The 12631-nt window shown below is 46.0% G+C and overlaps 1 protein-coding gene across 1 annotated transcript; it reads right to left on the reverse strand.

The window, feature by feature from the left end:
• Positions 1-1134: 1134 nt before the first annotated feature.
• LOC136653683 (vomeronasal type-2 receptor 26-like) lies at positions 1135-10811 on the reverse strand. Its single transcript, XM_066630567.1, has 5 exons — positions 10678-10811; positions 8451-8742; positions 4211-4432; positions 3493-3619; positions 1135-2045 (listed from the first exon to the last, which is right to left on the reverse strand). The coding sequence occupies exons 1-5, from the start codon at positions 10809-10811 to the stop codon at positions 1135-1137; spliced, it is 1686 nt and encodes a 561-aa protein (XP_066486664.1).
• Positions 10812-12631: the final 1820 nt, after the last annotated feature.

Genomic DNA, 12631 nt, shown 5'->3' on the forward strand with positions numbered 1-12631 from the left:
GTTAAAGCAATGGAACTCTGTGACTGCATGTTTTTATTTGGGTTCATTACTCTATTCTTAAACCACCTAATATGCTTACTGTAGGGGCTATAGATAAAAAAATCTGGATTATAAATTCACTGGAATGTCTAGGAAAACTGGTTACAATTTTAGTGAACAGTCTCTCATAAATATTGGTTGTTTAGGTGACTTTCAGCCCTAAGTAAATCCCCACATGGAGGTGCATTTGGAAGGGGCTGCATCTGGGTCAGATCCAATTAAATGCCAAATACTATACCTGGTCAAATTATAAAAGGATAACGACCACCATTTTGAAAGTCTCCCGTTTCTGTTGTCCTCAGATACAAATTGGCTTTTGGAATTACAGGGAAAGGAACATTTGTGGCTTAAAAATCTTATCTCTACCAGGATCAGAGTAGAAATGCCTCTTACAGCCTAACCCTATGCGTCACTTACAGCACTGGAGTTAACTTTATTGTAGCAGTGAAGGCTATTTAATTTAGAACAAATATCCAGGGCCCTAGATAAAGGCTTCGGACATTTGTTCTAAAACTTCATAGTTAGGGGAGAGTTAGAACAGACAAAAGAAAATATTTCTTTACTCAGCGTGTGGTTGGTCTGTGGAAGTCTTTGCCACAGGATGTGGTGATGGCATCTGGCCTGGATGCCTTTAAAAGGGGATTGGACAAGTTTCTGGAGGAAAAATCCATTACGGGTTACAAGCCATGATGTGCATGTGCAACCTCTTGATTTTAGAAATGGGCTATGTCAGAATGCCAGATGCAAGGGAGGGCACCAGGATGAGGTCTCTTGTTATCTGGTGTGCTCCCTGGGGCATTTGGTAGGCTGCTGTGAGATACAGGAAGCTGGACTAGATGGGCCTATGGCCTGATCCAGTGGGGCTGTTTTTATGTTCTTATGTTCACAGCTGATTGACATGAAGGAACAAAGCAAAAACAGCCCAACAGTTTACATTGGTCATCCAAGAAGAATTTTTATTCTACAAATATATCCTAATAGTTGCATTTGGTTGGGATGCATGAAGAACAATTATGGCAAGTCCCAAGTTGACATAGTCTTGCTCAAACATTTAACAGATTTGTTAGAAGAAGAGAGCAGAGGAAATGAGAGTGTCTACTGGATACTGGAATGCTTTCTTCTTAATTGCTCTCTTTTGTTGAGATCAGGTCTCAGTATAATTATGTAGCATTTGGGAGCAAAAATGCAGCCTAGCAGCCCAGCACTAGAGGTCAAGATGGAGAAGATCTCCACAGCCACCATGGCTTTCCCTCTTGTGCTCAGGTAGGTTGGCACAAAGGACAGCCACACACTGCAAAAGACCAGCATGCTGAAGGTGATGAACTTGGCTTCATTGAAACTGTCTGGCAGTTTCCTGGCTAGGAAAGCCACAGTGAAGCAAATGACCGCAAGAAAGCCCATGTAGCCCAGGACACAGTAGAACATAGTGACAGAACCTTCATTACATTCCAGGATCATTTCTTCAGACAGTGAGTGTGGATCCAGGGATGGGAAAGGGGGAGTAGTGCTCAGCCAAACAGCACAAATACCAGCTTGAACAAAGGAGCAGGAGAAGACAATGAGGTGTGCCAGTCTTTTGCCCACCCATTTCCGGAAAACATTGCCTGGTTTGGAGGCCATGAAAGCCAGAACCACTGTGATGGTTTTGGCCAAAAGAGAAGAAACAGCAGTAGAGAAGATGAGGCCAAAAGCTGTTTGTCGCAGGAGGCAGGTCACCTTTTGAGGCTCTCCAATGAACAGCAACGAGCAGAGGAAGCAAAGGAGGAGGGAAATCAGAAGGATATAGGTGAGACTGCAGTTGTTGGCCTTGACGATGGGAGTGTCCCTTTGCTTAATGAAGATTCCCAGCACCAGACCTGTGATGGCAGCAAGGAAAAGAGCCAAGAGAGCTAAGGTCTTGCCCAGGGGTTCTGCATAAGATAAAAAAGTTGGGGTCTTTGGAAGGCATCCATTTTGGTGCTTGTTTGGGTAGTGATCTTCCATGCAAGGAATACAGTAATTCATGTCTAAAAAAGGAACACAAAAAATTCTAAGATTCTGTTCTTTTAAGCCAGCAGTTTTCAAACTCTTGGGGAGATGCTCTAAGTTCTTACGGGGCTGGGGGGAGGCATCAGGAGCGGGGGAAAGGCAGCGGTGCGATCCCCAAGATCGCGCTGCTCAGGGGGGCTGCAGGGGTTTGGGTGCACTTTCCTGAGCCTTCTGCAGCCTCCCGGGGGTGCAGGGAGCCCTGCTTGACTTTCTGCAGGGCTCTCTGCAGCTTCAGAAGTGAAAGTGGAATGATCACACTCCTGTTCTGCTTTAGCGGGGGTAGGGCAAATCGTTCTGCTTTTGGTTTCAGGTCAGGTCAGCTTCAGGTCATATTTCCCCTTATGTCTCTGAGGCCTCTTGAATCTCCACCAGGATATAACACGTACTTGGTCAGAGCAACTGCATTGTTGCCAAATGCTGAGGGATAATATTGGGAATAATTATTCCAGGTGACCCTAGGTCATCAGGAGGCTCACACAGAGATAAGGGAAATAGATTTCCCCTTATGTCTCTGAGGCCTCCTGAACTCCACCAGGATGTAACACGTACTTGGTCAGAGCGGCTGCATTGTTGCCAAATGCTGGGAGATAATATTGGGAATAAGACTATTCCAGGTTTTCAGATTCAGATGACCCTAGATTTCATTTGGGGTTTTTGTGTTTTAACCTGAAAATTAGAGTTGTTCATTCTGCCACACCAAAACTCCAAAAGCTATCTTAGAACTATTTTTCTAAACTTCTGCTAGAAGTTGGTCTGAGCAAGGAAAATTCTCACTGTTATGTTTCAAAATCATTAAGGGCTCAATCCTGACTGTGCCCTGGTTTGGCACCAGCCCGGGAGAGTCGCAAACGTGCCATAAAGCAAAACTGTGTCTCCGTAGGAGTAGACTTGACCGGCGCAGGAATATACGCCAGCAGCCAGCCTCTGCTGTGCCAAAACGAGGTAGGTTGACGCTGGCTGAGCTCAACTGGTGCGGGGGTCTGAGAGGGCATGAGGAGGGTGGGGAGGAGGCAGGGTGGAGGCCTTTTGGGGCAGGGAGAGAGTAGGTGGTGAGCAGACCCATGGGAGGGCAGGCAGTGAGAGGGAGGTGGGATCAGGATCTGGCAGTTATGCCAGACCCATTCCCAGGTGGCATGGAGCAGCTCCTGGTAGCTCCGTTCTACTCAGATCTGTGCCACCTCCTCAAGTGGTGCAGAACCAAGTAAGGCCCGTTGAGGCCACTGTGGCTCTCTCTGGGGTAAGGGGAATTTGTTCCCCTTGCCTTGGGCCGAGCCTCAGCCAGCCCCAAACTTGCACAGGATACAGCGCAGGCCCGTTGGCTGCCTGTCCCAGCACAAGTTAGGATTGCACTGTACCTGATTCTGCTCACTGGTTCTTATAATTGACCATAATCATATTCATCTCTCTTCACAGTGCATCACTTACTGTCTTGGTTTGAGATCATCCCTTCTGCACAAGGAGCACACTCATAGCAGCAAAATTTTGCCCCCTCCTTAGTCTTCCTGCTAGAACCAGGGTGGCAGTTTTCGTTGCAGAGAGAGAAGGGCGGCACCTATCCTTTAACAAAAGGAGAACATAACCGTGAGGATATTTTATAGGGAGCTGCAGCACAATCCTAACTTGCATTGGAGCAGGCAGGCCAGCAGACCTGAGCTTCATCCAGTCCAATTTTGGGGCCAGAAGCTTTCCCCATACCCCGTGTCGTGCTGCACTGGCCCCAATGGGTCCACTTCAATCTGAGCCACCTGACAAGGGAGGGCACCAGGATGCAGGTCTCTTGTTATCTGGTGTGCTCCCTGGGGCGTTTGGTGGGCCGCTGTGAGATACAGGAAGCTGGACTAGATGGGCCTATGGCCTGATCCAGTGGGGCTGTTCTTATGTTCTTAACTACAATTCCCAGGAGGCCTTGCAGGTCTCTTGTTATCTGGTGTGCTCCCTGGGGCGTTTGGTGGGCCGCTGTGAGATACAGGAAGCTGGACTAGATGGGCCTATGGCCTGATCCAGTGGGGCTGTTCTTAAGTTCTTAAGGAAGATGACTCCTGTGCTTTCCTCAGAACTGGTTGCTAATGGGAAACTTTTTCACTAACCATTAATTCATAAACTATTATGCAATATATCATTTCTTAAAACAAAATATTCCAACCTGAATCAAGTCTTCATGCCATTCAATTTGGTCCTCCTTAATGATTAATTTCACGCCTGAAGCAGTCTGAGGATCCAGCCGTCCCACCTTGATTCGGACAAAGGAGTCAATCTTAAAAGTGACCAAATTTGTAATATCAAATCCGCCTGCTAACTCTCCGTGATTGTTAAACTTCACTTCATCCCCACAACTATTGTTGAAGGGGTGAAGAAATGAGTGGAGCTAAGTGGGAAAAGGGAGAGAATCAGTGGGTCTCTCAAGTGTGGCAACATTACAACAAATACATTTCCAAGTTGTAAATTTACAGCCAAATCCGAATGGGGTGTGCATTCTCCACTGCTGGCTGCTGAAAAGAAGTTGCAAATTGTGTTCTGGTGTAGATCAGCAAGTAGCGCGGTACTGGAGCACCAGTGGAAAGGTTGGAGTCTTTCTGTGTGTGATGACAGCTGGCGCAGGTTTGCCAATAGGGAGACTGGAGGGGTACGGGAAGGTGGAATATCTCTTCTTCAACCTTTGCCAGCAAAACCGCTGGTGCAATCCAAGGAGATCCATTGTGGTGCGGGTGAATTAAACCCCTTTCCCCTCAGAGGATGGGCAGCCGAATCCTAAGCTGCCAGAGGAGCAGTGGCGCTGAACTGGCCACTGCTGCATTCTATGGGCATTGCAGCCGCTGCTGAAGTCTCTTCAGGGGAAGGGGACATTTGTCCCTTTCCTCTAGGTAAGGATGCAGGCCCCACAATGGGTCTCCTTTAGTCTGTGCTGGCTATTTTGACAGTGCAGACTGGAGGAGCTCTGTGTCGGGCATTTTAGCCTGACACAGAGCATAGGATCGGGTGCAGCAGGGCTCCACTGATCCCATCCCTCTCCCACCCTTGTTCTTCCCTATGTCCCATTCTCCTCCTGCCCCAGAATGCCTCCACCCCCCATACTGTCTTACTTCCTTACTGCCAAACCTTACTGACAAAATTTACTGCCACCCTGAGCTCTTTCCTTGCTTCAGGCGGCATTCATCCTATGCTGGATTCAGCTCTGACTAGCACTGGGCCTGGCCAGCAGTCCCTACATAGAACATACCATAAACATGCCCTCATCTGGAGGCATTCCGGAGCAGGAGGAGGGTGAGCGGCAGGTGGGCCAGTGGGAGAATGGAGTTCAGGGTCAGGACCAGGATCCAGGACTTAGGCCAGATCCTAACGCCCCTCTCAAGTGGTCCAGACTTACACCGGGCCGCTCAGATCTGCCCCACCTCTTAGGTGGTCATATTCATGTAGCCCCATGGGGCAGCTGCCACACAACATGAGATAAGGGGAATGGATTCCCCATACTCTGAGTTGCCCAGCCCAGCTCTGCTCTGGATGCAATACAGGCCAGCTGGCCCACCTGCTCCATGGCAGGTTAGGATTTGGCTGTTAGCTATATTGTTCTTTCAGTTGGTTAATTTTGAGTAGAAAACAAATAAATTTGGCAATGTATATCACCACTTCAAGTCATTTCAATATGGTATTTAGATTATGGCAATATTGCAGTGTCAGGGGGAATCCATTACCGGCCAAGGTTTCATGTTCAGTTGGCCTCCAACCTCTATTGTACTGTGTCTCGATCTAGAAGAATACATGAGCTGCAAGGCATATGCCACAGCATAGACAGCATTATAGACACTGTAGCTGTGGCCAGTCATGCTCATTTCAAAAACAGGTGCAGGAACGCTCTCCAGATCCTCTTCGCCGGTGCATGTGTCTGTGCTCTTTCGTGCTGCATTTCGCTTTGGAAATGTACAAGTGAATACTTGTTCCCAGAAGCCTTTGCTGAAACCATTTCTGTTTGCCCCCAGAGGGTCAATATTTTGAAGAAATTCTGTGAATCCAAGTGGCTCATTGGAATGAATTGTGATGGAAAGAGCGCCATGTAACAGAGCGTCACGGAACAGTCGCACACTCAACAAGGTGAAATAGGTGTTGCTTGTGAAGTCAATTTGGGCTGTTAAAATCCACACTTTCCCAGCAGGGATTTTATATCCAGGAAGCATCAATGGAATCACATTTCTTTTTACCCATAGATCAGCTGCCAATGACATAAGGGATATTGATTCTCCATATATAACAACTGCATTGGCTTTACTCTCCAGTAAACCTCGAAAAGTGTACGGGGCACGATTGATCAGTTTGTCCAAGTTTGAATTACCATGTTTATGTACAGTTCTCTCAGTGAAAGCTGTACAGATTCCACTCTGGGAGAGCATGGGCTCCAAGGCTTTCACAAAATATTCTCCAGCATCATTATCTATGGTGATGAGCCCGACCCATTTCCATCCAAAATGCAGAAGTAACTGGACAATTCCTTGGTACTGAATAGCTTCATTGGGGACCATCCGATAAAAGGAAGTGGAATGGATTTCATCCATCTTTACTTCTTCAAATGAGCCATATGAAAACTTAAAACAAAGATGAGGTGATATTTCAGAGAAGTAACATGACCATTGGCAGTTCTTTCAAGCTGTTACGTCGCTTTTTAAAAATATTTCCATAATTATTATCTTAAGTTCCATCTCACATTTTCATTTAGAGCAGTGGTTCCCAATGTTTAGAAACCCGCCAACCACTGGGGCAAAAATTGGAATCGTTGTGGATCACATGTGGCTGGGGGGGTGGGTGGGAGGGTTTCTGTTTGCTGCCCTCTCTGGTGGTCTGTCCCCCAAGCGCTCTCTCACAGACTATCAGAGAGGATGAAGAATGGACTGCCCACAGCCACAGCTGACACTTCAGTGGTTGTGGCTGTGGGCAGTCTGTTCTCTGCCCTCATTGGTGGTTCGTGGGAAATTGCTTGTTCAATGAGACATTGGAAGTGATCAAAAGTGATTTTTTTTCCCTGAGACCCCACCACCCATGGTCCATGGACCACAGGTTGGGAACCAGTGGTTTAGAGGGAACTTCATGGCTGCTATATTGGACTACGAACAATCAAAATCCTCCACATGATATGTTTGTCTATATATTTCTTTCCCCTGTTATAAAAGTCTACTTTCCATTGAAGAAGAAAAAGAAGAAAATGAAGAAGAAGAGAGGTGTAGGGAAGAAAAAAATGGAAGAAATTCCAATTTCCCCCAACAGAGAAACTTCTCTGCTTTACCTGAACAATCCTAAACATCTTTACTCAGAAGAGCGTCTGCTCAATAATACTTATGCCCAAGTAGACATTTTCAGATTGCAGCCGTAACTACAATTCTGATTTAATATTTCTTTTCTAGAAGCTTCAAAAGCAAACTGTATTAAAAATTGTTATGGGCCAAAAAGGAAGACTTTTGACATGTCTTTTAGCATACATCTCTTCAACGTCAGAAGACTGATACCGAAGAGTTGCATGAATGAAATGCATCAAGAGAAGCTTCCCGGGTACAGAGGTATAGTCATTTCTCTGGTTGAGTGCCAAACTCATTAATAAAAAGAAATAGTTAACCACTTGCTTGGTTAACTTGGCTGTATTCTTTGACTGCAGTTTGCTTGAACCTCAAACTTGAGACACCAGTCAAAATAAGCAGAATAGGTTTCCCTCTGCTTGGACCTTCTGCCGTGAGCAATTAAAATTTTTCCATATGCGCTGACTATAATAGAACCAGCTCTCTCTCTCTCTCTCTCTCTCTCTCTCTCTCTCTCTCTCTCTGATTACATTATTCTATTACACTGTATTATTACCGTATTCCTAGATAACACTCAGTGGAGGACCTCCCCAGCCCTGCACCCTGGTGCAAAGGTCCGAGATGGTACCTCCCAACAGGATACTGCCATCCCCTGCACGCAAATCCATCCCTGGTCACTTACCTGGAGCGCACGGTGCCTGGTGCAATTCCAGGATGCATCAGAGAAGCCTCTCTGAGGTTCCCCAGTGCTTTAAACTGTGCTTCCAGTAAATTGGAAGCACAGTTTCTGACCGTGTCGGGAGCCTTGGAGAGGCTTCCGTGTGATCCTAAAGCTCTGCGCCTGGGACATTTGCCCCATTGAGCCCATGGGAGGTCTGCCACTGATAACACTTGTTTCCTTCCCTCTCCATTTCATTGTCTTGTAAACATCAGCCATGACCTACTATGACTTATATATGCACACACATGCAATATCAACCAAGGTGCTGATGCCACTAGTAAACTCATTTACCTCTTGATCATTTTGAACCATCCTGTTCTAGAGATTGGAATAATGATTTCCACTAGCAAGATTAGGGAAAATTCCCAAGTCCCCCTCCATCTCACCTGTGGAATTTTGTAAATACCTAAGATATCTGCCATGTATGTGGAGGTATCAGACTCAAGACCCCCAATAGTTGCCATCACATTTTGAGGTCTTCCACATCTGTAGTTGGGGACAAACCTATGTGAATTGAAGAGAAGGTCCAGAATGGTTCGGTAGGTCATCCTTGCCTTGGAATAGCTGTCATAGATGTGGAATCCAAGGGTGACATTGGGCAAGATCTCAGGGTTCTCATTCACCTCGTCGACTGCAAATGCCAGGGCCAGGAGATGCTGGAAGAATTTGGTCAGCACACTGCAAAGACAAGTGAATTTCTGTCATTTTAAGGGAGAATTCTGCAAAGCCCTGCAAAGCATCACCAAATCTGTCCAGTCTGGATCTCAAAGAATCAGCTGCCTGGCCAAAGATCAAAGTTACATACAGAATCCTGATTGCCCAATTAAAGGGTGATCGGAGTTTGTTTAGCCTGTCCTGGAACATGAGAATCTCCTCCCATTTGGGGAGTGGAGGTGGACTGGAACTGGTGGCTATGGGGGCCTTTTAAAGGGCACAATACCCAGCCCTCTTCCTCCTTTACACGTGGGCGCTGTGTGGACACCCGCCTGCCCGCCCACCCTAAAGGCAGTCTGAGTTTTACTGGTTGCCATTTGGGGCTGGGTAGGAATTTTTTGCTACCTGCCCAGATTGGCCAAGGGTCAGGCAGTTTTTTCGCCTACCCCAGACTGTCTGGGGCCAGGGGTTGCTCCCCTTCAAGCTGCCATTGGTCACTTTATGAAGGCAGGTGGTGCGGGTTAGGAGGTGTGAAATGGACTTTGGGCATGCACCTTCAGGCGGCATAGGCAGGGCAGAACCCAATTGCAATCCTCAGGGGCTCAGCGGCATGAGGACATAGATGGGGCTTTGGCCGGGACCGCGGGGCCACCTCAGAGGCTCAGTGGCTCGAGGTGGCACAGTCCGCAGTCCGACGGCCTTCCCCTTAAGTGACAGACCTGGATGAGCCTAAAAACGGGGCGTGGCTTGGAGTCAGGTGCATGCCCGCCTGCGGGCAGATGTGTTCTGGTACCGCCCAGAGGTCCTGCCTCCACACCACAGGGGGCTTTGCTGCCTTGGATGCTGCAGGTCTCAGCCTCCTCTTCTGTTGTAACTGCTAAATAAAGTGGCCCTTTCTCCCATATCTGTTGTCTCGAGTGTTCATTGGACGGTGTGAAAACAAAAGTCAGCCAAGACTGAGTCTTACTGGAAACAAAAGAAATCGGTCATGGTTGTTTTTTGCTGGTCATTGTCACCAAAGACGGCAAAATAGAAAGAGAAAGAAAGATACATGCAAAAATGGATAAAACAATTTACTGAATTTCAGTAATGTGACACCAGAAGTTCATGAATATAATTTTATTTAATGGGGGAAGGAATCTACCTATTAATTCACCCCCTGTACAAAGATGTTATTTATTCCATGCTGAAAAGTAGAATATGAACTATAGATGAACTAAATAGAAATGTTGTATACTGAATGTGTGCAAAGAAGGAATGTTTTGTCTGCATTTGAAGTAACAGACACTCAAATAAGGAGTGTTTTTTTTTTTTTTTTTTTGACAAAGAAGATGCTTCTCCTTCACTCAATTTCGAAACATTCCATTTTGAATTTCAAAGTTTGCCATCCCCATCTAGTTCCACAGCACTGCCTGGAGGACTGTCAACTGAATTGAGGGTTAGTGATGCGCATTTCATGTCTCTGGTGTGTGAGTTTTAATGTGTTTAAGAGGATCTCATTAGTTGTCAGCCATCTGTCTGTTCATTCTTTTACAAAAACAATTAGAATGGCCTGACATGCCAATAAAGGTTTCAGAACAGAACAGAATTCGAATGGCCTCTCTTCTTTCAAAACAATCAAATTGTTTGCAGTCACATAACTATCAGAATCATTAAACTAAAACAAAATTTGACTTCGGGGGGAGGAGAAGGGAGCTTTCCTTACAGTGGAAAAACCTTAACTTCTTCTTGTGCAGGGTGTTTTTTGAAGGTATATTTAGGCAGCAGGTAATGGACGTGAGATGCAACCCCACCAATGAGAATTTCTCCGGGCTGATACCAGTCATGCGGTATATGTAGGGGATCATTTCCAGCACACTTAGTGGTGTCTACTTTGCATGCTCTATTCAGGTGTAGCAGTAGCAGCTGCAACACCAACAGCAGCAGAAGCTTCGCCATGTTTATTGAAAGCTTTCCTACCAGCGTTGGAATCTGCCACTTATTTCCACATCATCATTCCATTCACTTTGAACATGCTGGTCTCCATGGCAGCTGAGTCCACCAATGCAGTTCTTCAAAGGATGAGTCTGCACCTTGTCCTCAATCGGAATCATCTTAGAAAAGCAAGCCTGGAATGCTTGTAGGGAGACAAGGCAATGAAGCCCTGCATAGACAAGGCAAGTGGGGAAAGGTTCAAAGTGATAGGCTCCTGGCTACCTGCAAGTCCATAATCTTAGCCTACAATGGTACACAGGGATATTTTATAAGCATTTTAAGCTTGCTTGCTGATGATATTTTTCTTGCTTGCTGATGATAGTTTTCTTCCTTGCACTTTGGCCAGTTGAATTAATTACTGTGATTGGGATAATTACAGTAGAGAAAATAGATTCAGCTACACTTTTGCTCTCCTCCCGACTCTATTGGCAGCAACTCGGGTGAAACAAACAAATTTGTCAGACATCATGGCTACTGTTTGCTGATCCTTAGAAGCAGGGGTGAAAGGTGGCAGTAAGATCAGAATGACCCAAGACATTGTTCATGGATATAGACAAGGTGGCTGGTGTGGCTAGGGACTTCCAGGGCAGAAGTCACCTCAACCTTTCAGTGGGGTATCTCAAATGAGATACCTCTGGGTACCTCTGATTGTCGAGCCCCAGACACTTTCCATGAATTAGAAAGCTATTTTCTTTCCAGATATCTTGCATGCATGGCAGTGACATGTAGTGAGCTTCAGGTCCAGGGAAACATAGCCACATATACAAGCTCCCCCTTCCCCCTTAAGATCAGTCTCACAGAGTCTTCCTTGAAAAACAAACTCCCCCCCCCCCCCATAAATAAAAAAAAAAAATACCTCTTCTTTCCCCATTCAGAGCTAGGGAGAGCCCAGGGGCATCTCCCCTGAGTAACTGAAAAGCTGCCTCTTCTGGTGCTTTAGTTCACTGCACAGTCTTCCTGCCTTTTCATGGCTTAAAAAAAAGAAGGGAGGCACAGTGACAGTGGTCCTTCCTCTCCGGGTATCGCGTACATGCCTTGCTGGAGCTCCAATGCTTGAGGCCCATAGGATTGGGCCCTAAATCCCCACACAGTGATGCGTTCGAAAGGGGCTCCATCTGGGTCAGATTATTTTAAATGCTGAATCCTGTAACAGGCCAAAGTATAATGACCGCCATTTTGAAAGTCAACCGTTTCTGTCGTCCTCAGCTCCCAATTGGCTCTTGGAAGTACAGGGAAAGGAATCTTTCTGGCATGATAAGTCTTACCTCTGCCAGGAACAGAGCGGCAATGCCTCTTCCAGCCTAATCCCATGATTAGGTGTTTGTTTTCTGTTTCCAGCAAGTAAGACAGGATCACAGCCCAATTCTATGCATGTCTACACAGATGTAAGTCCCAGTGTGTTCGGTGTATCATTTACCCTATCTTATTTACTCCCCTCTCTTCTCATGCAGCAGGGAAGGTTATTTGCTTTAGAACAAATATCTAGGGCCCTAGATAAAGGCCTTGGACATTTGTTCTAAAACTTCACAGCTGATCCATATGAAGGGACAAAGCCAAAACAGCCCAACAGAGAAGAGCGTTTACATCGGTCATCCAAACAGAATTTTTATTCTACATACCTATTATAACAGCTGCATTTGGTTGGGACGCACAATGAACAATTAGGGCAAGTCCCAAATTTACATAGTCTCACTCAAACATTTCACAGATTTGTTAGAATAAGAGAGCAGGGAAAATGAGAATGTCTACTGGATAGTTGACTGCTTTCTTATTAATTGCTCTCAGATCAGGTCTGAGATTAATTAAGGTCAGCAGATTAATTGCTTCAGATCAGGTCTCAGTATAATAATGTAACGTTGGGGAGAAAAAATGCAGATCAGCAACCCAATACTTGAGGCCAAGATGGAGAAGATCTTCACAGCCACCATGTATTTTCCTC

Source organism: Tiliqua scincoides, chromosome 5 (genome assembly GCF_035046505.1).
Source record: "Tiliqua scincoides isolate rTilSci1 chromosome 5, rTilSci1.hap2, whole genome shotgun sequence".
NCBI classification, from domain to species: Eukaryota; Metazoa; Chordata; class Lepidosauria; order Squamata; family Scincidae; genus Tiliqua; species Tiliqua scincoides.